The sequence below is a fragment of the Thunnus albacares genome, chromosome 11, assembly GCF_914725855.1.
Source record: "Thunnus albacares chromosome 11, fThuAlb1.1, whole genome shotgun sequence".
In the NCBI taxonomy this organism is placed as follows: Eukaryota; Metazoa; Chordata; class Actinopteri; order Scombriformes; family Scombridae; genus Thunnus; species Thunnus albacares.
The window spans coordinates 20,108,859-20,133,525 of NC_058116.1; the positions used below are offsets into that span (position 1 = coordinate 20,108,859).

At 38.7% G+C, this 24,667-nt stretch overlaps 2 protein-coding genes across 3 annotated transcripts; one reads left to right on the forward strand and one right to left on the reverse strand.

Moving 5' to 3' along the window:
• Positions 1 to 1,393: 1,393 nt before the first annotated feature.
• Positions 1,394 to 16,455, forward strand: LOC122991786 (zinc finger protein 292-like). Of its 2 annotated transcripts, none has more exons than XM_044365113.1 (12): positions 1,394 to 1,551; positions 2,586 to 2,731; positions 3,581 to 3,662; positions 4,738 to 4,873; positions 5,060 to 5,262; positions 5,650 to 5,786; positions 6,026 to 6,167; positions 6,779 to 7,063; positions 7,184 to 8,335; positions 9,105 to 9,901; positions 10,684 to 10,880; positions 16,295 to 16,455. In XM_044365113.1, the coding sequence occupies exons 1-12, from the start codon at positions 1,426 to 1,428 to the stop codon at positions 16,453 to 16,455; spliced, it is 3,564 nt and encodes a 1,187-aa protein (XP_044221048.1). In that variant the 5' UTR covers positions 1,394 to 1,425. The 2 variants fall into 2 exon arrangements, with proteins under 2 accessions (XP_044221048.1, XP_044221047.1); XM_044365112.1 differs by lacking the exon at positions 16,295 to 16,455 and adding an exon at positions 11,860 to 13,705 and having other exon boundaries at positions 10,684 to 11,750.
• On the reverse strand, positions 13,836 to 24,641 carry zgc:152951 (uncharacterized protein LOC569013 homolog). The gene is made up of 11 exons (XM_044365114.1): positions 24,435 to 24,641; positions 23,098 to 23,337; positions 22,693 to 22,810; positions 20,259 to 20,411; positions 19,928 to 20,122; positions 18,538 to 18,611; positions 18,249 to 18,446; positions 17,715 to 17,852; positions 17,511 to 17,600; positions 17,039 to 17,182; positions 13,836 to 16,637 (listed from the first exon to the last, which is right to left on the reverse strand). The coding sequence occupies exons 2-11, from the start codon at positions 23,335 to 23,337 to the stop codon at positions 16,509 to 16,511; spliced, it is 1,479 nt and encodes a 492-aa protein (XP_044221049.1). The 5' UTR covers positions 24,435 to 24,641; the 3' UTR covers positions 13,836 to 16,508.
• Between the last annotated feature and the right edge of the window lie 26 nt (positions 24,642 to 24,667).

Below are 24,667 nucleotides of genomic sequence, written 5' to 3' on the forward strand. Positions count from 1 at the left end.
GAGAAAAATATTGTACTTTTTACTCCATCACCCTACATTTATTTCACAGCTATAGGTACTTGTTACATTTCAGGTCAATATTTTACATGCAAAACTGATTATTTATTTTATATGTGTAATGAATTGAGATCACTTTTTAGAGATCTTTTTTCACCTTGACGTGTCTTTTTCTGTAAATTAGAGTCAAAAAATCCACATTAAATCCTTTGATTCCATGTTTTAAGACAACACTAGAAGGCTGCTTTCACATCCATCTGCTGAAAGTGAAAGTTTCTTTGTGCACATTGAAAATCTTTTTTTTTTTTTTTTTGAAGGGGTGGGCCTATGAGCATGATTTGACATCACAACTAGTTGTGAAGCCAATCCTGGTCCAGTATGCAACTTACACAAGTGTGATGTGGAAATCTGAAGCCTCCAGTGCAAATGACTTTACAGCAAACAAGGAGACATCTTGTGTCCAATAGTTAAGCTTCTGAGATGAAATATATTTATACATAGATTCTGGAAATGTTAATGAGGGAGAAGGAGGAGGTACTATTTCAAGAATTTTAACATGTTATTTATTTTTATTTTTTTTTGTGGAAAACTATATCAGACACATACTATTGTTCCAAGCAGAGTATTTTTGTGTGTCTTAATACATGTCTGAAGGGAGTCTTTAAGTACATTTTGAAACTAATAGCCTACCTTTGTGTGTTTAAGTAATATTTTTAACACAGGACTTGTAATGAAGTAGCCTATTTTTATGTTGTGGCATTGCTACTTTTACTTAAAGATCCTCTCCAGACATGTTTTATATAATATGTATATAATATATAATATATAAAAGATGTATATAATATACTCCAAATATTAGCTTAATTTGTGTCTGCTATGAGTTTTCCACCAAAAATTTCAATTATCTTGTTAAAATCCTTAAAATTACATCACCTCCTTCTCCCTCAATAAAATGCTAGAATTTAAAAATATGCAAATATATTTCGTTTCAAAAGTTTTCTTTCTGGACACAAGATGTCTCCTACTTGACTAAAAAGTCAATTCTCAGTGTATGTGCACTGGAGGCTTTAAGTTTCCACATCACACTTGTGGATTTTCAGTGAGCACAGACAAACTTTCCATCTTCAGCAGAAGAATGTGAAAACCGCTTTCAAGTGTCAAACTCTGCACATACATCATTCTGCACAATGAAGCCCAAACATTCAACTGTAGGAACAAGAAGAAAAAAAAACATATTTTTAAGTGGAGGGGGACTTTAAGTAAAAGATTGCAATACTTCTTCCACCACTGTTTGCTAATAACTTTGAAGACTTTATTACGTTTGTAATTACCGGGTTGCCAGGTTGATAATGTTTTGTCGTGGCGTATAGGAGGATGCAGGCTATCAGACCTGGCAACTCTGACTATGCGCTGGATACAGCAGCTAGTATGGCGGACAGCGAGAGTGATTTGGAAATAGACGGGCTAGAATCAGCTCTAGACACATTGTGTAACAGACACTGCAGCGATGAATCCTCTCTAAGGAGCAAAGAGTATTGCTCTGAGTTTTGTGAGGTATGTTAGACTCCATTTCGTTTGATATTCCTCCGAGTCGGTGTCTGTTTATTGCTAACGCTACTAGCTTCGCTAGCTAACATTAGCCTCCAGACTAGCTCTATTTATGCAGTTGTGTTGCTTAGTCTATTTATATATGGCATAGCCCGCCAGAAACACAACAAAATGTTGACAAAATGTAGATACACATATTCTGTTCTCCTTGCAAAGTAACACCATGTAGCAATTGTGTTTTATACTTCTTTTAGAGACAGTTGGTCATTATCATCTTTTTCATCTTAACTCTCATTACTATTTTTTATGTTGTGTGTTCTATGTTATTAATACTGTAGCACTTTGCGTTTCACTATGCATCAAAAGTGCGGTTCAAATTAAATGTGACATTATTTTTATTATTATATTTAGCTTGATAGCTAGTCAGTTAAGCTAAGCTAATTAACGGTATGAGGTTAACGTTAGCCTAACGTTAGGTCTTTAGCGAGCTGTGTTTGGCTAAAGTAACTGGTTACTAATAACTTTTTCTTGTGAATATTAAGAAAACACAACATGAGCTCAAATGCTAGAAAGCTAGTTGAGAAATTTTAAGGTCGGCAAATACAAAAGAAAAAAGAAAAAAAAAAGGATTTATGTCTCTAGTGGGAAATTTAGTTAGCCATAATATATCAACAGTATTTGACGTCACTATAGTTAAGTACCAGATTTCAAGATTTAAATTTTGAATTTATCAAAATGTGGTTGTCTCCATTGAAAACTCCTTCCCCTCTGTATTTACACATAACATCCTCAATCAATATGCTCAAGCACATTGAAGTAAACAATGTCTGAATGTGCTCAATTTTGTTGATCAAATGCTTGACTTGGTAAACTGAAAAACTAATTGTGTTGATCAGCTGCAGCCCACTTTTTTCTGAAGAATGTGTAGTGTTTGTTTCTTAGACTATGTGAGTGTAACTATTGTATTGATTTTTAAAAAAACAAAACAAATATTTAAATATTTTTGTGGTGTTCTTGTTTTCTATGTTCTTCACGCACAGTTGGTTGAGGAGTACACTGGTCAATGGCAAGTTCCTCTCCCTCAGCTGAAGGTGCTGCGGACAGCACTCTGCCGTTTCACTAAAGCCACTGCTGCCTTCCCTGATGACTGTCAACACATCCACTATGTTCTCAGCAGTCTGGCACTGTAAGTAGTTTGCTACTTGGTAATGTAATATTTCATTTTCTTTTCATTTGAATGTTTATTTGTTAGGGAGAGAAACAATATACATAGAGAATTGCTCAGCAAATATCCAGTGCAATACATCACAGCATTCATAGCTACTGCTAATTTCTAATGCCCATCCCTAGAAGGGCCTTTAAAATAAAAGAAGAAATCAACACAAACACCACTTACGTAGTCTCTCCCGTGATACAGAGAATCAATTTCCCCGAAGATCCAATTCCAAAGAAAAAAAGTAAATTACTTTACTTCACTGAAGTTACTTACACTTATCACCTCTGCACTGATTTATTAAAAAGTGACAGTGTCACAGGGACCTTTATCAAGACAACAAATGATCATGTATTGAGAAAGGTCCCTGTGACCGAAATGTTGACACTTTTTAATAAATCAGTGCAGAAGTGATAAGTGTGTGTGGGAATTGACTTTTTTTTTTTCTCTCTTTGGAATAGGGCATTTAAAATAAGACATAAAACATGTTCACAGACAACAGAGTTAAAGTGTGTAATACATCTTGTTATCTATCTTCTAGGAACAGTATGATTTGCTGGCACACACACACACACACACACACACACACACACACATATATATATATATATATATATATATATATATATATATATATATATATATATATGGTGCAGCAATGTGGTCATTATCTACTCTTTGACAGGTCTATTTTAAGAACAGTGGTACTTTGTAATGAAAAGAACTGCATAGGGCATGATGAACTAAATTTACTAATTGAACTGTTGTCTCACTTACTATGAAATGTTTTTTGGCACTGATGTTGCACTCGTTGTCTTCTAGGAGCTTCTTTGAACTGATGCTGTTTTTCAGCAAAGAAGAATTTGGAGAAGAGCCTTTAAAAGACATCCTTGATTCCTTTCAGGTGAGAAAAACTGACCCATTGTTGCAATCTTTAGTTCATGAGAATGAGAGAAAAAAAGAAAGAAGGAATCAGACTGAATTCACACAACTGCCTTGAACAAATTTTGTGCTGGTTTAAAAAGAGACATGTCATACAAAACACTTTCATAAGACCTAACTGCCGTATATGCTAGGCTTGGGCGGTATCTATTTTTTCATTTCTTCATATCTTTCTAACATTTCACCGAGGTATACCGTATATGATGGTATTTGTGTAAAAAAACAAACAAAAAAAATGTAAAAGCTGAGCTGCTGGTGATAGAAGTCATTGTCAAGACATTTTCTAGCCCACAATGCTGTGTGTCTAATATGCAATTAGCTTACTTAGACAAGTCTTGCTGGATTTAAATACTTTTGGCCCATAGAATACCTGCTGACACTTGTTGCTGCAGCAGATACCAACACATCAGTGGGCTGAACAGAGATGATGTGCAGGTGGTTGTGGCAGCCTGGAAGTTGAATAAAATCACGTGGCTAATAAACTGTTTTTCTAGTTGGAAGAGGTCATCTCAAGATAAAGTTATATGCGGGAATATTTTCATGATTCCACTTGCAGTCGCCATCTTTCTCAGGTCAGCTGTCTGTTCAACCAGTAGTTCAACCAGACTGACCTCTGGTGGCTTGTGCTGTGCACTTCAATATTTCACCTCAATACAGCATCTCTGCATCTGTACTTTTGACGGTATTGAAAATTATATGTTCAGTATTTCTAAATACTCTGGTATACCAAAATACCTTGATACCACCCAAGCCAACTATCTGCCATTAGTAAAATGTGCTTAGTGTTAAGTTAAAGTTACCAGCACTGATCAGAAACTACAACAACAGCCAGTTTGGATTCACATCAATAACAACTACTTCAGTGTTTCCTGCTACTAGTCTGTCCATTGTAATTTTGATTGTTTTAGTAGGCAATTACAGACCTATGTACTGTATATTAAAACACGTTATTGCAATTGGTCATCTTTGAAAAAATAGTGTCTTCTAAGAGGAAATTTGAATTAATCTGTTTTGTTTTTTTTTACTACTCTTTGTAGGAGTGCCACTCCAAGCTCCTAAGACACAGGAACATCTACCTTCATCATTTGAAGCAGATCATCAAAGCAGGAGGCCCATGGGAGAATCCAGTGCTGCAAGGAATCCTGAAGGAGACAGATTTGTCTCCAAACGAGGGTAGGCTCATGACTACGTTTAATACAAAATACAAAGTGTATCCATCATATTAGAGATCAACAAAACTCATTGACTGGTAAAGAATGTTAAAGGCAACAGCATTATTGTTACTCTACTTGACATTGTCCATATTACATATGTTTGTGTATATCCCCATTTATACATGTGATTCTATTTCCCATGCAGTGGAAGAGTACCTGAGCTCAGAGTTGCCAATATTCTTGGAGCTCCGGGTTCGTTATCTGCAAGCCTGTGAAAGAATGCAGGAGGCAAAGGCCCTGGCTAAAGGCTGCCTGGAAAACCACAAGGCCGGAAAACATCTGTACTTCCATCAGGCTTACCTGACCTGCCTCTACAAGGCCTCTCTGCATGAACACCTTCATAAGGAGGTAAGAGACGAAGGGTGGCAAAAGCAGAGTGGAAAGGATTAGGGATGTAAGAAATTGTGGGGCTGTGTAGATTAATAAGTTTTCCCCTTCAGATGGCAGAGAGAAGGATGGATGAAAAAACATAAAAAAAAGAAGAAACAGAAAAATTGCGTTCTGTATTCTGTCTAAATTGACTATGGAATGAATAAATAGTCAAATGTGTAAGTCACTAATAATTTAATAAATGATTAAAAGTCATTATGAAAAGACATTTTGAAATCTATAATAAAATAAAAATGAACATATTATTTAAAGTTTTTGTATTCAAGGTACTGATTCTAATACATTTACTTTGTATTTTGATGTATTTGCATGATTGTGTGTGCTTCAATATATCTCCGTCCTCAGATGGCAGAGATAGATGGCCGTGATGCGGTGGAGATCATCTGTAACACAGAAAGTGTTGAAAAGGACGAGCTCCTGTTGTCGATGTGTAAAGCTTTCCTTACCCAGCAGTTACACAATGGAGACATGTATTACATCTGGTAAGAATGAGCTACATCTTCAGGCATGTACATCTCACTAATATTACTCTGGATTATCCTCCTATGTTTTTATAGTGGGAATGTTACTTTCAGTTTCTGTAACGTATGTTTGTTATATCCATGAATCTTGTTGTAAAGAGAGTAACATGGATTTTGTCAATTTGGTTCAGTACTTCTCTTTTTACTGGCTTAGAAATGATCAAAGTTGTTGCATAACAGACTTATTTGCCTTCCGTCAGGGACCTTGTGTTCATCTGGAGCAGGCTGCATCTTAGGGCTCATCCCTCAAGACAAGGCTTCCTGGCTGAGTGCTTGCAGCTGGCTTCCTCTGCTACTAACGTCAGAGCCATCTTTCCCTTCATCAAACTGGTCACCACAGAGGTATGACTGAGATCCCAGCATCATTTTTTTCCATACTGTGTTCCACAGGAGAAATTATATAAAAATATTCTGCACATTATCTGAAGTTTCACAATCAGCTTTATTGGCCAAGTATGTTTGAGCATACAAGAAATTTGACTCCGGTTACCAGTGGCTCTCAATGTACTAACATACAACAATCTTCAGAAAGATACATAAGGACAACAAGCCAAACAAAGATAATTAAACATAAACATATCACTATTATGTACAAGCGAATGAGTGAAAAAATAGATACATACATATACAACAGCAAGTGGACAACAACATACAAAGTGTGTATATAGGGGAAACTGTTTCTATTAGTCGGTTTAAAACATGCTTTACACTGTTCAAAGCACATGGCTTCAGTTTAGCATCATCAATCTCTCCATTGGAAAGCAATGGTGTAAAGCAAATCTGCCAGTTATTGTGTGTAGATGGCAATGTTTCATTTAAGTTTCTTTTTCTTTCTTTGAAGAAAATAACATGTAAACAGTGTAGACTTGTGCAGTCAAAATGAATGTTTGCCTTTCTGCTTTGCTCAAGTCATTAAACTTTTTTCTTTTTTTTTTTTGTTTTGTTTTGGACAGCTTGGTGGTGAAGGAGTCCAGGTCTGCGTGGAGCTTTGTGCCAGGGCCTTGCAGCTGTGTGACAAGCAGGCTGATAGTGTAACCCGGTCACTGGTCTGCAAGACCATCGCCTTCCTGCTTCCCCATGACCTGGAGATCTGTCGAGCATGCGCCCTGCTGGCCTTCTGCCAGGAACGAAGCCTGGAGGCTTACCGCACTGTCTGCCTGCTTTATATGCATCCTGACCAGGAACCGCATCCTAACAACAGCCCTGTCCGAACCAATGTTCGCTTCCATATTCTGCAGGTTTGACAGGATGAAGAGGGGGATATATTTAGCATTATATAATATGATATATGATATGATTATATATTGGATATAATGGCATTATAATTTGTGCCTACCATTTACTTCTTTGTTTTCCAGATGCTCAAGGAACGCCTGTGTTTTGACCCTGAGTTTTGGAACCTCCTGACCATCAGGACTCATTGCTTGGAGTTGATGAGTGACAAGGTCATGAAGGCTGCTGTTCTCAATGAGATGAGGGAGGAAGAGGAGAAGGAATACCGTGAAGAGCTGTTAACAAATAATTGTGTGAATGACTCAAATTCCTGCGAGTGCACTGAAGCTGCATTTGTGAACAAACGCCCTCCAGAAGGGAAGACTTTAGATAGGGGGTCAGGAAAGTGTTTGGCCCCATCAAATAATGCTCTCCTGAAGAGGAGGAAATGGAGAAGAGGCCTGCGAAGGAGAAAACAATCTGTGTCCGACGATGAGGTTGACCTTGGTGATGATCCAGAGATCAAGTACAATCTCAAATCCTCCTCTTCAGGTAGTAAGCCTATGTATTCACTAAGACGCAATCACACTAACATAGAAAATTCTGCTCCTATAAAGCTTCCTCTAAAACGCAGTAGAGAATACTTGTCTAGATGTGTGAAGAGCCAAATTTTGAAAAGGAAAGGCCGGAAGAAACGATGGTTGCAGGGTCTTCCAATGCTGGAGCAAGCACAGACGGTTAAAGAGAAGAAGGTCAAAGTTAAAGGAAAACACCGGGGAAGGAAACCTTTACAGAAACTGGAACTCTCTTTCCCTGATAATGAAATATCCCTCACCGAGGAGGAGTCCGGTTTTGAAGAGGAAACTGACACAGAAGACAGAGACCAGGATATGCCTCACCTAGAGAATGAACTTGAACAAGAGAGGGAACAGAAAGAGAATCAATCAGAGCAGATGCATGAACTCGAGAAGGAAAACGGACTTGAGAACCAAACTGACATGGTCTGTGATAGCAGTCTCAGTGAACACACGCAAGAGGAATCTCAAACAGAGTCAGAGTCCAAGCTTTGTGAGCCTCAAGCTGCTGTCCCTGCCGTTGAAGCTGATCCTGAGCTCGATGGCCCCCCCTTAGAGTTATTGGATTGTCCGATAGAACTGTTACACAGTTACTCTCTTAAATCCAAAAAGCCTGACACTGAGAAACTGCCCCCTCCAGAACCTTCAGCATCAGATAAACTTAATGGTGACACAGAACAGAAGCCACAACCTACGGTGAAAACAGAAGACTCGAACACTGAGGTCAGTTTGTCTTGATTAGCTTTATAATATTCACTTCCTTTTTAGATGTAACAGTTGTTTTTTTGTGTAAGTTGGTGTTCAGACCAAAAACAGCCCTGTGTTTAAAAAAAAAAAAAAAAAGATGCAAGGGGCTGCTTTGGCAGGGACATGTTGTTTCAGGTACCATTGAGATGATGAAATACATTCCAGAAAGTCTAAGTAATAGATCCACAAGTTTGAAGGCTTATTAGACACCAAAACACCTCACAGTAGTTAATAATATTATTAGGAAAGATTTTACAGCTTTGGAAAGTTATCATGGTGGCAGTCACTTTATTTTTTTCCACAAACAATCATGTTAAAGTTGTGCGTTTGCATGAATTTGATTGGGTACCTCGGGGCCTTACAGATTAATTTTGCATTGCATGTGGACGACCCTGCATCTTTTGCAAGAGCCCTCTGCATCAGCGGAGTGGTCCCGTTCAAATGAATGAGGAGGAGGTTGCATTTTTTTTCACCTGGTGCTGTTGTCTGTCTGAATGTGCCCTAAGAAGACAAATACTTTGTGTTTTTGCACTGAGAACATGTACTATAGCAGCATTGGAATCGTTGTGTTTATATACACTCTTGTGAATACAGTAATTCAGCAAGACACTGACCTATCAAAAGAAAAGGGAAAGACATGAGATGGTTCAAGTGCTTTTTTGTTTGGAATTTTATTCTATATTCTGCTTACTTTTTCTGTTTAACTCATTGCACTGATTTCAGTTGTTTGTGGTCTATTTTTTAGGTGAAAATCAAGAGAACGTGGAAGGACAGAGTACTCCGCACTCAACAATATGCCCACTTGATGTATCACTGTAACTTCTGCCGCAAAGACTATAAAGGCTTGAATGTTATGAGGCATGCTCTCTCGCACCTTAAAAGTAGGAAACTAAGATGTATCCTCTGTGGAAAACGCTTTAAACAGCTTCCTTTTGCCAAAAAGCATGTTCTGGACCACATTGAGGAAATGTGCAAGCATAAACCCAATGATAAGGAACCATGCACTGAGGACACGCCTGCTACTAATGGAACTGTAGATAATGTGGAAAATCAGAGCCAGCCTCAGGAAGAAAATCAGACCTCCATTTCTGATGGGGAAACTCCTGAGCAGAAACCTGGAGGAAAAACTAAAGTGTCCAGCCTCAGGAGGGAAGAGCGAATCATCAGAAACCTCCGCACCCTCATCAAAAAGACATCTGTGCTTCACAAAAAGTGCAAGAACCCTAACTCTAATATATTCAAACTGGTAGACTTCAAGGACGAGCAGGTTGTCATTAAAGATGGCCTGGTGATTGTAAAAGATCCAACTGTGATGAAAACGGAGGGAGAGGGAGAGGGAGAAGGGAACGAGAAGCCAGCGGAGGAAAATGGCTACGGCGTGGACATCACGTATCACTTGTGCCCCTCGGTGTCCTGTGATAGAGTATTCTTGAGGATCAGCACCACACTGACAAAGCATGCGATCAGATGCCATATTAACGAAGAGAAGGTGCTGGAGAAGACGTTTGTTTGGGCCAAACACAAGTGCACCTTCTGCCTCAGGTAAGATACACAGTACATTGGGCATCACAGAAAGTAGCTTGACTATTTTCTCATAACTGATTATAAATCAGTGTATCGGCACCACCATTACATAAACTGTATCTGTATTTTTTCAGTTGTAAACACATCTATCTGCTGTATTATTTAGAAAAATCTTTAACTTTGTGAAAGGTGGAAAATCGGATGGCGTGTACGTTACAGCATCAGGTATATAAATGTCAAGTATAGTCAGCCATATTAATAAAGATTCCCAATTCAGTATCTAGGGCCTAAATCAGGATTGGTTGAAACTGATTTAATTTTTCTTTGGAAATTTAATATTGCCACAATGATTGCAAGTGAGTAAAACACCACCTACCTTTCCTAATGAGCAAATGCATGTGGGACATACAACATACTTTAAAAAAGGATGACGACACACCAGAAGAGATTAAAGCAGTACTTTCTTATGTTAGATGCAAGTATTGGTGCTTCTTTGGATTCTACAGTTTTAGGCAAAGTCACATAATGCAAATATGGGTTCACAAATAATGTGTCTGCGTGTTTGGGGGGGGGGATGCAATTTCTTGTTTTACCTGCCACCTAGGGGTGTAACAATAAAGACATTGGTTCATATGCAGTAGAATGTTCACGGTTTAAAACACACATTTATGAAAATCCTTGTTTCGTGTGTCAAAAGTGCCAAATGTGCAAAAACTATTCAATCTGTTGCTTAAGATTTTTTACTGCAAACTATGTTTTTGGAGAGAGCTTATTGTGCCGACTGTGCTTTCATCCAACAGGCAGATACAGTTTCTCCAGCATTATAAGGACCACATGAAGCTCCATGACACGCCTCTTCGACACTTCTGTTACCATCTGGAGTGTAACCAGCGCTTCATGACGCAGCAGGAATTAAAAGACCATGTGATTATCCACCAGCCCTTCAGACCCCAGTGCCCTTTCACGAACTGTGAGAAGCTATTCTCAAGCCTCCAAGGTCTCTATGACCACGAGTGGAGACACTACATCCCAGCACCTCAAAAAGAGGAGTTAGAGTTGGGACCCAGCAGACAGAAGAAACAAAATTCTGAAGCTCCCTGGAAGCAGAGGGTGAAGGTTGAGGAGATATGGCTGCAGAGTAAAAAGGGGCAGAGGGAGAGTCTCAGTCCTAATCATGTAGAAACCTCTAATCTTGGGGGCGAGATCAAGGAAATAAAGAAAGAACCGGCTTGTGATGAATATTTCCCAGACAGTAGTCAAGACCTGCCTGACATAAAGGTCTGTTATGAGCCCATGGAGGACAGCAAACCCCCCATCAATGGACATGAGGATGTGACAAGAGACCAAGTGTCAGAAGGAAAGGTTTCCACTTCCCATACCGACGCCGCTGCAGCCACTCCTAGAAAGAGGTGTCAGAAAAGATCGTCCGTCGAGTTGGACCCCTTGAACGTCAAAGACCTTGAGGACATGTCTACTTTGGCTGAGGGAGTCCAGCAGAAACTGGGAGAGCCACACATCACTGAGCACAAAACCTTCAAACCCGAAGATCCCTCCTACGCGACCTTCGTCAAAGCCCCCTTCATCCGGCCGCCGCCCTCCACCTACCTTGATGAATCTCTGCTCTCAATGCGCAAGAGGAGGTCCACCGAAGAGAGTTCTCAAAAGAAATATGTTTACTGGAACAATAAGAAAAAGAAGGATCCTGTCCCAGAGAAGGAGCAGCAGGTGAACGATGTGGCCCCCGAGCAGAAGACCAGACACCGGTGTGGCAAATGTCTTTCCTCCTTCAGCAGCGTAGAAGAATTACAGAAACACCAAGCCCTTAACACCTGCTCTGCACTCTTTGGCTTTGATTCAGACGATGAAAGTAAGTACGCTTGATTCACCGATTTATAAAATGTATCAATCGATTGACATATGAATATTTCAAACCCACTCGAACCACTGAATAATCATTTTTGTTTTAAATTTTGTAGGTTAGTTGTGAGTGAAGAGGAGCTGCAACTGGAGTGACCATTGTACCCTGCGACCTGGCTCAGGGCAGGCCTTCAAGATAAATGAACACTGGAACCCTTTCTTACGATTCAGATACAGCACTTATTTATTTATTGGATACCGGTTTCTAAACAAAAGCAAAGTATGCGGCTAAATGGTTAGCTGGAGGATTTTATTGTTATTTAATTATTTAAATGAATTGGTGAACATTTGAAGCAATAATTTTGACAGCATAAACTAGTTTTGAACATATTGCTCCTCAAAACATCATCAGTGTGTGCGCGCATTGTCCAGTAAGTTGGTGAAACAAAGGCTCGAGCAACACTTTGGAACAGAGTCTATGGCCCAAAACAACCTCCCTGTAATCAAAAACAAACCAAAATAATTGCTGCCTGTGTACAAACACTCAATCATACTGTGATCAAGTTATAGTATTACATGGTATATGGAACTTAAAGGAAAAGGGTTGTGAACTTGGGAAGGAAATGTAATGAATTTTAACCTGGCCTGATTTCCAAGCTTAATCCACAGCAACTAATACATTTTAATTCAGTCTTTCATTCATTCATCCTGAATACATACTGTAGGTAGAAGCAGGCAAAGTTGGATGTATGGATAAATTCAGTTTTTAACAGGTAAAATGAGCCAGAATGATAATTTTTTTAATCACTTGTGTAAGAAAAACACTTTTAGATTTTATTTGAACTCACCCAGGTTTTTTTTTTCCTTGCTTCACATATCCTTTTGGGATTAGTTTTGGAAATAACAATACTTTGGCTACCCAACTGATTCTTCCATGGACAATAATACTTTATTTTACAATCTAATTATGTGTTTTGTAAAAACTGAGTCCTTACAGAGGATCTGGTTTTGATTCCGTTTTCTCATGTCTTGCTGGTTAAACCTCTCGGTAACAGAAGCTGTCCCGTCATATTCAGATCCGTTGTGTTCTATCCTATCTGAATTTTGTGGGAGAGTGAATGTTTCATGAATACGTCATAGGCAGTATTAACAACTGTAAGTGTAGCGCCCTCTGCTTAGCGCATGTTTTATTTAATTATTGTAGTCTTCCAAATGAATCGTGCACCAGCTTTTGTCTTTGTAGAGAGGATGTATAAAAAAAGGCTCATTTACTTGACAGTATAGTAATAGCGGATATGTGGTGGTGTCACATCTTTATACTGATAAAGCTTATTTTAATTTAATTCATTCAAAGGTGGCATATACAGTAAGTTCTCAAACTAAGAGGAGGTGTTTTCAACATAATTTGTGTGGGCTGCTGTTTCTGTATTTGGGCAGGTTTGTCAGGGTTTGGGTTTGCCTTTTGTTAATTAGTCTTCTGGGCATGGTAAGTCAACATGAATCACTCATTAAAGCCTTGACCAAAATGTCTGAAACCATGTAAATCTGCCTTCATACTGTTACACTTTTACTCTGTACAGCATATGGATTATTCACAATTTTATTAGTGCCAAGACTTTAAATCACAGTGTTAGACTGTAGGTAAAGATTAACATTAAGATCAGTAATACAGTACAAGTTTGCTTTGAATTTCAAAGTTCAGCATTTTTATTATGTTTACTCAATGACCATGTATTTCATTAGGTATTTCAAAATGGTCATTTATGTATAAACATTTGAGGTGGTTGATCTGTTTAATAACTTTTTAATGTAATGTTTTTATGGGACTGTTCCCTTAAACATACTTATTTATATGTAAAAATGTGAATAGATTGGATTTGTAAAGGTAATGATTCCCCATCTATTTTTCTTAAAGAAAAAGTGATTGAATTTGTTTGAATAAACAAATGATATATCTTAACGTTATTGGTTTTGAATGTTTTTTTGTTGCACACCATTCATACACAAGACAGTTGTGTTTTTATTTCCTTCGCTGTCACTGACTTCAAAGCATACATGTTCTCTTCAAAGAGATCACAGAGAAAGAGGCAGCCGACAGACTCAATATATACTTTATTTTAGTTCAGCGTTGCATATTTACTATTCATAAACATATTGCTTCATTGTTAACACCAGGACAGAAGAAAATAGAATTGCTTATTTAAAAAAGTTTTTGCATCACATTTTCCTGATACATGTGAGGTAATTTTTAAAAAGTACAGGAATATACATAGATAAAACAATTTTCCTCAGTTAACATAAGTCCACCAATTATCTATTCTTCCTTATTTTTTGTTTCAATCAGTGAGGGCTTGTATATTACAGGAAAATTTGTGAAGGTTGAATGATAAATCTCACACTTTTTGAGTTTAATTATGGCTGGCTTCACAAAACCTGGGTTTGCACTGTTGAATTCCCTTGCGAGGGTCTAAATGACCCTGTATTTGTCATATTGGGGGCGAGAGTAAAGGTCAAACTATTACGGCTGAGCTTACAGGCCAAGAACAAAGGTTCAGCTACAGGCCAACATTCAAGACTGGAGGGTTTTCCAGTATCATGCATTCAGTGCATGCATCATTCAGTTTTAACCATGCTAATTTAACCATTTGCTTTGGAGCTGTTTGTAGCTTGAAGAACAAAAATAACAGCAGAATTATAACATACCTCTTTAGAAAGGAATATGGACTGTACAGAATGAGCTGAAATTGTTATGACTATAGACACTCATATTATCCTTGGACCTGAGATAAGAAAGTCAGTGAATTATGGAAACAGAGAAAGCCCCTTATTTATAGTTTCTGTCTAGTTTCAGTCCTTATTACCATAGAATTATGTTAATTACATGTGTGGGCATCACACTGGAAAATGTACAATTTTAAAAATGAAGAAGTCTTAACTTTTAAGGCCAAGTAAAATGGATAAACCAATAAATGGAAAAAAAACTGAAAAAGTTTAGGTGGAAACACAACTCACCAAACATTAAAAATCAATAAGACTTACACTGCTACATTTAATTGCATTCATGACTACTGATGTGGGTGATGGGAAATATTTTGAAGAAATATTTTGAATATTCTGCAGACACTCTGGAATAAATAGCTTGATAAACACAGCACATTGTTCTCATGTAGACAAACAGTGAACATTGTCATAGTGAAAAAAAAATGTACAAATATGTCTCAGTAGTATTCAAACCCAGCAAAAACATGCAAAGTGTCAAAGTGCATCCAAAATGGGTAGACTCTGGATAAATATTTCATTTATTCACAATATTACTATGTCCTTTACTAAATAAGTGTGCTAAAACACAACAGTAGCACTTTTTTCAATTTAAACTGGAAGACCTGGATTAAAAAAGAGGGGTGAACAACCTTATAGGTTCACATTAGGAAGAAACAAAATACCACTGGGGGTCAGGAGTAAAAGCTGAACAAGACACAAGACAAAGTCTGAGCTTCTTAAACAAGCACACAGTCGCTTTTTTTGTGTTTTGGTTTTTAATTCAGGAGCTGGATCCTACAAATAACCCCATCCACAAAGATGGGGACTTCAAAGGATACAGCGCCCTCGTAGCCACTGTGGCACACGACATGTGCCATCACAGCAGCATGTAACCGCATTTTGTTTGTCCCTTGAAAAAGCGCTGAATAAAAGTTAATAAGTATTTCTCTAGGTAACACTAAAACTCAGTGCTAAACCTGAGTCATAGTGGTTTATAAAGGAGAAGAATTCACACACTTCTTTATAAAATCTTCAAAAAGCATCTGGTGTTTTACAGCCACAAGTGGAGTTATATTTATATTTAACATCCGCTGGGTGTAATATGAGTTCCCTTTACATTAAGTGTTAAAACTGCAGCAGCTATTATTTTCTTAACCTGTAGCATGAAAAATCAACTGTTTTACATCTGCAGGTTAAAAATGGCCCTTACAAATTCTACAGATGGTGCAGCTTTGCATTGTCATCTGACAATGACAGATCAGCTTTGTAGAAGTACCGTTGTAAGTTCGCAGGGTTTTAATATGGCTTGTCAAGGCAGAGAGTTTGGAGAATGAACCGAGTTATTGTCTCCATCTGCTCTGATTAAATGCTGTGATCAAACGTTTTTGAGCTTCATGTGAATAGTCTAACAAGCGTTGAGCTGGACTGAGAAGATAGGGATCATCTATGACTCCTGAGTTGCTGACACCATTTAAGGGCTAGAACTGGAGAGCATGGGAGCTGTATTGATGATTAAAGTTATTATTACACAGTCAGCAGTAGACCTGCTCTAAAATAAATTGTGATATGTCTGTCAATTTTCAGGGTTTGACATTTTACACACAGTAGGAAACGTTAATAAAAGGATGTTAATAACAAACTTAATATGCATTTTATCCTATTAATTAGGCTGCTGCAGCATAAAGTATATGCGTACAACTTGATTTCTAAAATAGACTCCCTTCAAACCATTAAAATGTACAACTCAACAAAGTATATAAACTTCCAAACATGGGGCATGGGAGCTTATGACAGAGAAGAATGATTTGATGATACAGTGCAAACTAGACCCTCTCACCACTAGCTTTGTTTTGCATAAAAACATCTGCATGGTTGAGGACCGGTGGACTGCGTCTGGCAAGCAAGCCATCACCAACCATCTGCTTTTAAAGTGGATGCAGCGCAGCAGAAAGTGAACAGACGCAGAAAGACGTTGCATATAGCTCGACGTGTATGTGTTTTGCGTGTCTCAGTGGCTGCTGTTGGTGCTCCAGTCGTAAGGGAGGAAGCTCACTTTGGTCTTCCCGGCAGAAAGGATGCCTTGCAAGCTGGTCTTCTTTGGGGAGTCACCCATGTGCTCAAGCACCCAACTCAGCAGCTTTGAGAGAGACAAAGTGGAAGAGAAAACACAGTGACGTTGACGGTTAGTGGGGTGATCTCAGCATTTTTATATCAGCATCTCATTTTACCTGTTCCATGTTTTACCATGGCGTCAATACATGTACTCATGCCAACTGTTGCATTGTCTCCACTGCTGGCATATTGCTTTTACTTAAAGAAATTTGTAACTGACTTCTGTGTATGTGACTAAAACAGCAACCTTAGATAAAAGGCTTGTTATATTTGCTCTGAATATATGATTGGAAAAGGTAAGTTAAGGGTAAACACTTCATAAATCAATTAGTTACCAACTTTACTAATGATCACATTTCAGTCCGCAACCTTCATTAGCAGTTCGGTACAAAAAGATAGTAACTTCAAATTTAGATTCAAAGCTACCTTCTCATCAGTGCCTCCAAAGTCCGCCTTGTACCATTTGAATATCTGACTGAGTCGCACTTCTCTTTTCCCAGAATCAACCACACAGCCGTCATCATTCTCCAGGAAGGCCTCAGCCGCTACGCGGAGCTGGCTGTCGATGTCCTGATAGAGTTGAGTAGATCAAACTTGATTATTGACCATACAAGCTTTTTAATATTACCAGATGTGTTATACAAGAATGTCGACTTTATTTCCATTACTTAAGACAACTACACAATAAAAAGAAAACAGCAGCACTGGTTAATATGAATATAACGTGTACTTTGTCAATTTTTAAAAAATCACGGACGCTACTTAGGCCTGTTCTATTTTCCAAACTTCTTTACCAAAAGAGGCTGAAGCATTTAGAGTTAGAATTGTTTCCACTTGAATTGCTCTTGCCTTAAAAAACATTAAACCAATCAGATAAGTATTTTTGAAATCAACTTACCTGTGGCGTGTACGTTTTAATTGGTGGGCAGCCCTTCGCACCACAGTTCAAGGCAAAGTGGATAAGGGGTTCAGCATCTGGAAGAGCCACCTAGTGGACAACATGAGTGGAAGCGTAATAAAAGATTATATTAGTGTTTCTACACGATACTGCTACCAGTATTGATAAAATGTTCAACTCTGATATAACAGAATGTCTGAATACTTGTAGCCGTGGGTCTGATTTGGAGAAGGGTCTCCGAAGCTGTGCGACACCTTTTCTGTTCCCTCTCAGAACACCGTTCTCAATGTCCTGTAACGTAAACACTTCTCCTCCAATCAGGTAGCTCACATAGTTGAAGAACTAAAAAAATGGGACAGAAACAAAATATTTTAAAATAATGTTATCCATTCCTGCTTCAGTGGATTAGCATAATAAAGTTGTCTTGAAATGGTGACCTTGTTAAAAAGAAGAAAGTTAAATGGACATGACCATTCATCCATTCATTCAAGGCAGTACCATAATCATTTAATTAACACATAACCTGTGCCTTTACATAATTTTGTTTGTCTGAATATAAAACAATGATACCAGGAAGTGCGGTTAAGAGCTTAAGGGATCCAGAAACACCTGTAAGTAAACCCTATATGGACTCTGTGGAATGTGGTAAAGATTTCAGGGTTTCGGGAAACACTTAACAACACTTAACAACACTTAACACTTAACGTAACAACTTTGAGTGCAGGTTTGTAATCCTACTCTGTATCTTTGCCACATGTTGGTTGGGGCCCCCAGACGTAGATTCCCATGGATGACCAAGGTATTGTAGATGTTGATGAAGAAGGCCAGCTTCTCCTCTCGGCTCAGCGAAAGCAACTCCACCCTCTGAAGCTGAATGGCCAGCTCACAGTAACGTTCAAACGCAGGGTTCGTTGACATGCCTTTATAGTCCACAGACTGCGGCAGCAAGGAGAACACAGGCGTTCATTTTCTCCAAATATACAGGAGTAAAGTACAGTGACTTATTTTTGGCAGTGTTTCATATTACCTTGCCATCAGCAGAGAGATGCTCAGAGAACAATTTCAGAATCATCTCTCGTAAAAGCAAAGAGAGCTCAGCAGCTGAGAGAAAGAGAGAGAGATAAACAGAGACATAGAAAATGAGTTAAACATGTTATGATAGCAAGAAAAAGGATTTTTTTGGCTCATTTTTACACCATCACTGATGGATTTTTAACTTATTTTGCTGTTGAAGCTTTGATTAATGACCATCATGATTGTGATGGATGCTCGCCGCCACTAATCACAATGAATCCACTGATGTATTTTTGGAAATTGGAAAGGACTTTGACAATTATTGAATCTCCTTAAAAGCTACAGTTCGTTGTTTTGTTGTAGTTGAAAGAAAACATTAACAATTAGCTTTGCCAAAATTTTTGTGGTGTTACTGGGAATCATAGCATAGTCATAAAGTATAACTTTAAAGTAGATATTGACTAAGCTCATGGGGAGAAAAACACAAATTGCATACAGATCAGGCTAACTTTGATGTGGTACAAATGAGATCATTATTAAAAAACACTAACTGTGAGAAAAAAGAGCAATTAAATAAATTCAAGAGGAAAACAGCCAAGCATAATTACACCAACACTTACAAAAGCAGTGACGGTAATCACCTCAGTGTAGCATAGCACAGATTAGCTTGTAAATTAGCCTCTGGAGGGGTGCAACATTCAGTTAGAAATACAACGATACAGAGCCAAGCAATATGTCTCATGACCAAAGGACAAACATCTTTGGAGAGTGAGTTGAAACCTGAGTGAAGCTGCCACTAGCCGCCGTTTTTGTGCCAAAAAGTTACTTTTAATTTGGCGCTAGAAAAACAAAAAAGATTTGCACAATTTGTTCATTGCACAACTTTGACAGCATTGTCAATAACAAAATATATTCATGCAAATGTGTGTGAAATCCAATCAAAACATTGCATAAGAATCAATTCAAGGATTCTCATGGTGCTGATAAAGTTTTATGACAGAATTATAGGACTGAGTTTACCCAAATTCTGCTCTTTCAGCAGATTGAGTTTGCACAGCTGTTACAGGTGGCACTGTGACAAGTGAGCAAACTGCATCCGCTGATGAAGGCGGCGACATGTGGCTGAAAGCTCTAAAAAAAAAAAAAAAAAAAAAAAAAGAAAGGTCATGCAGCAGTTCTAAGTCACCATTTTTTATGAAAAGCCGTTATCAGATACATCCATGAACCCTGCTTCTACCACCACAATGCTCACTGACACACTACACAAACCCAAAGGGACCAAATACCAAGCCAGCAGCAAACGACACAGGACAGAGGTTAGAAAAATGTTTAAGGACACCAGTCAGCTTGAACTTTCAATCTGATGTGTGTATGCCCCCAGGTCTGGTCCAGTCCTGACCTACCCTGGATGGGACTGCAGGCTGCCGTCTGTCCTGCGTTGAGGGCTGAATGAGGGTCATCCTCCAGCAGCCTGTAAAGTGTCTCCCCGCTGTCCTTCCCTTCTCCAAAACTGCCATCCTGCTGCCCACCGCCACGCACACTGACCATGTACTTCTTCTGCAAGAATGCCTGGCCAGTATTAAAGGCCTGAGCCCTGCCTAGCACACACAAGGCCACAGTGAAGGGTTGACAGATCTGGATCTGGATTCTGGAGTTGTCAGATTGTTGTAATAACTGCTACAGAATCACAACACAGGATGTCTGTTTTACTGCGGGTCTACAGCCTTTACTCACCCATTCCCTTCTCTTTCTGCAGCCAGTCAACCAGTTGATCACCTGAGAAGCTCTTTTTGTATAAAGTCAGTCCCCTTCTATGATTGCCAATCACACTGCCATGTTTGAGGTCCTCTACCAGGTCCGCAAACTCATCTCTCTCACACTGAAACTCTGTGAGAGCAGAGTCACACATACACAAACAGACAGAGAGACACATGTTCACACTAACATGTAAAAAAAGGAAGATGTGGATGCGTGAAGTCAAGCATGTGCACAAAAACATAATCTGAATCACCAAAGTTAGGTCATAGCTCGATATACTCCAATACAGAAAGAGGGATCAAGGCAACAAACTGATTACATGTAAGTGCAGTTGTTTTTTATGCAGAGATGTAAATAAAACATTTATTTTTATTTTGTTAGTCTATTAAATATCGCCCTTTATTTTCTACATGCATCTAGTAGGCTTTTTATAGATGGACCAGCATATAATGCCTTCACACACAGTCTGGCAGGTATCACAGAGAAAACTAATTTGAGCCCTCATGTGACGTGCCTCTCTCTGCCTTCTGTTTGTCTGGTTGGTTTGGTTTCCTGGCTCAGGAGCCAGCGGGAGGGGTTGGAGAGGATATCAGGAAACTACCTGCACCTGGGTAGTTTAGGCCTCAGCCTATTTGAGTGGCTTCCTTGTTAAACTAGCCGGATGCATTAGGGTTTTGTGTTTGTTTGCACGCATCACACACACACTTCACTAATCCACACACATGCATTCACCACTGACCTAGCTGACTAACATTATTATTATTATATTTTATCTTAGGTTGACAATAAATGTCATTTTAGAAACTTTATTCATGTGCGATTCCCTTTTTTGTCGCTGACTCTGATCCAATTCGTGACACTCAATTAAATGATTTGTGTGCTGAAATTACCAATGTGTGGTCTCAAATTAAAGGGGACAATCATGCTTTTTTGTGCCATATTTATAATGTTATGATGTCGGATGTGCATGTGTGCACGGAACTGATAGTATTGCCGAAAGCATCAGAAAGGTACAAACAAGACTGTTGAGGGGACAAGGACAAATGGATGTTATGATGATGTTGCTACTACTACATCAAAGCTAACAATAAATTGAACTATTTCTCTACAAAGAGCTGTGCAGCTGCCCCTTTGGACCACCTGATAATCACAAACAATGAGGTACTGTGAGGCAGGCTGGTGCTGCTGGTATCAGCCAAAGTATCAGGTTTCCTTGTCCATCTTTGCATTAGTGACAGGAGATGAACACACGCTCACACGTTGCCGTTACTCAAGCTTTCCACATATGCCAGCACCATTTCATAACCACTTGGCTCAACTTCTGAAAAAGATGACGCAAAACCAGACCCACTGGCTCTGGTTCACTCAGAATTTGAATGCTGGAAGGAAATTGTTTTTAACCATGGCCGTAAATCATAGTTACACTTTACATTATACCATGACCACTGAAAAATCTCCATCCTGGTGTGAATGAACTTTTAGTAAGTGGACAGTATAACCACACCTGCTGCAGAGTTTGTTTGCATTTCTAAATCAGTGTGTTAGTGAACTCTGGGTAAGACCGCACCAATGAGAGCTTTGAGCACTTGTAACTACCACCAGCAACAAAAAAAAGAATAACAACAACAACAACAAATAAAAAATAGCTTCTTTCTTGAGAAACACAAACAAAATTTCAAATGTGTTTATATTTGCATTTATCTGGACGTCTAAATCTAACGAGAGAGGAGGAAAAAGAGGACATCGGATTTAAGAGAGAGAGAGAGCACTATGCAATAAGTTGTAATAATGTTATGTAGCAGAATCCAGCGCTGTTCTCTATTCTTACAGGCTCAGTGAGTCAAGATCTGAGAGCAATTTGTAAAATTCTCTCTCCTCTGATTTCAAAACTTGTCAGGATTTCAAAACTCTTGGTCCTTATGAACCTCTTCCTGTTAAGCTAGATGTTGCCTAGCAACGCAACCAGCAAACAGCTAGAAATCATTTCATGATCAAAATTAGTTAAAGTAAATTAAAAATTCTATTTTTTATTTGATTACATATGATAATTTGTTGGTAAGTGGCCATGATATAAGTGGGATAATTCCCTCCAAGGCAAACCTCCCTTCGTTCTTACACTCTGTTAGTGACGCTTCCCCCGTCAGTGTGGTTCATTTCACCATCTGACAACACAACACACACTCATTCCAAAACCATCTGACACATTTCTTTTTCTGAAACTAATCCTTGTACAATAATTGCTGAAACATACAGTGAAATGTGCACCAAGGACAAGCAGAGGAAAAGCCTACTTCTGCACCAAATTTCTCACTAGTGGTATAAAAAGTTGTTTCTCCTTGTAACAGGCGACAAAGTGATCTGAAAAAAAGCAAAAGCTTTTCACTTAATGTGGGAGCACTAAAGTCCTCACCTCCATCAGGCTCCCCAGCTGTGTCCTCTAACTGGTTCCCCTCTGGCAGCGGTGGAGCATCTGTTGGAAGAGGCTCATCCTTGACCAGGTTCACCAACCTCTCGAGCTCCTCAGGAGCCTGGGGGGGGGGGGGGGGTGAAACCGATCAATAAATACATATATATGGATGTGCAGTGCCTTAAACAATTACCTACTTTGGGACTTTTTCATGCTTTCTTTGTTTTTGAATCATAGTAGATACAATTACAATGTTTTTGACAGTAACATTAGTAACATTTGCCTCATAAAAGCTGAGGTAAAATAACAATATATCTTAGTAGGAAGCTTTTATCTACCCTCTTTCACAAGAGACATGAATACATCCTAAAAGAAGGAAGTGGTTTTTTAGGTTTCTCTTCTCCTCACCAATTTCTGCAGGTCATCGTTGCCCCCAACATGAACGCTGTTGAAGAAGATCTGAGGGACTGTGCTCCGTCCTGTCAGCTCCTTCACCCGGGCCCTTAGCTCTGGATGCCTCCCAATGTCCACATCACATACTGGTACTCCCAAATGCCCCAGGGTGGCCTTCGCCTGCATGCAGTGTGGGCAGCCTTGGATGGAGTACACTATTACCCGGCCCGAAGCGTTGCTTTCAAACTCCCCCATCTGCAGTAATAACGGACAGACAAGAAAGCACAGACTCTTTTAGGCTTTAGTTATCAAGAAAAATTTGGCTGAACTCCATGTTCTTTTCCAGCAACATTCTGCTTTATATGCATACAATTTTAAACATTTACTTGTGGTTTAGTTTGTGGTTTAACATGTTGATGATGTGAGAAATGCTTGGCTCATCCTCACAGCTCAGTTCTGTGTATTTACTTGTGTTGAGAGCAGGCCAGTGTGATGTGTGTGAAATGTTAGTGACTGATAAGACAGTTCCTCATTTGTTGTGACAGAGTTTTAGGCCAGCAGTCAATAAATATTACTCAAGGTTTATCAAATCAAACCACCTTGTTGATTTTAGTTTGTAGATAATTGATCAAGGTCCAAGGTTTTTCCTTCATGTCTTGGTTTGGTTTGCTTATACTCTGTTACAAAACAACCTAAACATATTCCAACATATTCAACAATAAACTAGCAAACAGAAGCACACAAATTCAAAACCTAGATGGACATGCAGAAACAAAACAAACAAACAAACAGAAATGTGAACAACACATAAAACAAAGAGTTTTGCATAAAATTGAGGAATGGCACCCAAAGCTTAATGTCATGTGGAACATGTAAATAAGCCTTAGAAATTTGCATAGCTGTTACTTAAAAATATTATTACAGAATTAGTTAAGCACATTCACTTGAAAGTTGGTTACACTTTGATAGTAACTAATGTTTTCTCTCAACCATCCAGTCATAAGATTTTTAAAATTAAGAAATCAATAAGTTGAGAGCCCTGAATTGTAGAACGACACCTTTTGTGTCTGTAAAAAGTATTTAATTATAATTAAAGGGGTTTGAACTGTTACCGACACGCAAGTCTTTATTAAATCCCCAAATTTTCTTATGGAGTTCAGGATATTAGTTTCAATAACTGAACAGCTACAACCGACTAAACATAATGATCGATTAACCACACAACTCTTAGTGACATGTGAGTTACACTAATTAGCGCTGGATATACAGCGTTAACAACGTCCTAGCTAAGCTAATTTAAGGAATAGCAGCATATAATGTAGATATATTAGCAAATGATAACAGTACGTTACCTTTCAGCGTTTGACTCCTTACTTGACAAAATTAGATCGCACAGCTGATCCTATTAGTCGTTACTTAGCACACATTAGTTAATGAATGTGTTAAGCCTAACGCCAGCTGAAACGTCTCTTATCTTGCAGGTAAATTACCCAGCTGCTTGTGCTGACTGTACATCGTCACTGCGCAGGCTAACCTACACTAGCTGCTGCTGTGGTTAGCGAGCTTGTCTTTTGATGCCTTCAGG

What these genes read in the sequence shown, in the direction of transcription:
- zgc:152951 (XM_044365114.1), bottom strand. Translation starts at nt 23,337, where the DNA reads ATGGGGGAGTTTGAAAGCAACGCTTCGGGCCGGGTAATAGTGTACTCC. An exon ending in ATCTCTCTGCTGATGGCAAG is followed by an intron (nt 18,447 to 18,537) that starts GTAATATGAAAC and finishes TTGCTGCCGCAG; the next exon opens with TCTGTGGACTATAAAGGCAT. An exon ending in TTAAAACGTACACGCCACAG is followed by an intron (nt 17,183 to 17,510) that starts GTAAGTTGATTT and finishes CAACTCTATCAG; the next exon opens with GACATCGACAGCCAGCTCCG.
- LOC122991786 (XM_044365112.1), top strand. Translation starts at nt 1,426, where the DNA reads ATGGCGGACAGCGAGAGTGATTTGGAAATAGACGGGCTAGAATCAGCT. An exon ending in ATTGCTCTGAGTTTTGTGAG is followed by an intron (nt 1,552 to 2,585) that starts GTATGTTAGACT and finishes CTTCACGCACAG; the next exon opens with TTGGTTGAGGAGTACACTGG. An exon ending in GTTCTCAGCAGTCTGGCACT is followed by an intron (nt 2,732 to 3,580) that starts GTAAGTAGTTTG and finishes GTTGTCTTCTAG; the next exon opens with GAGCTTCTTTGAACTGATGC.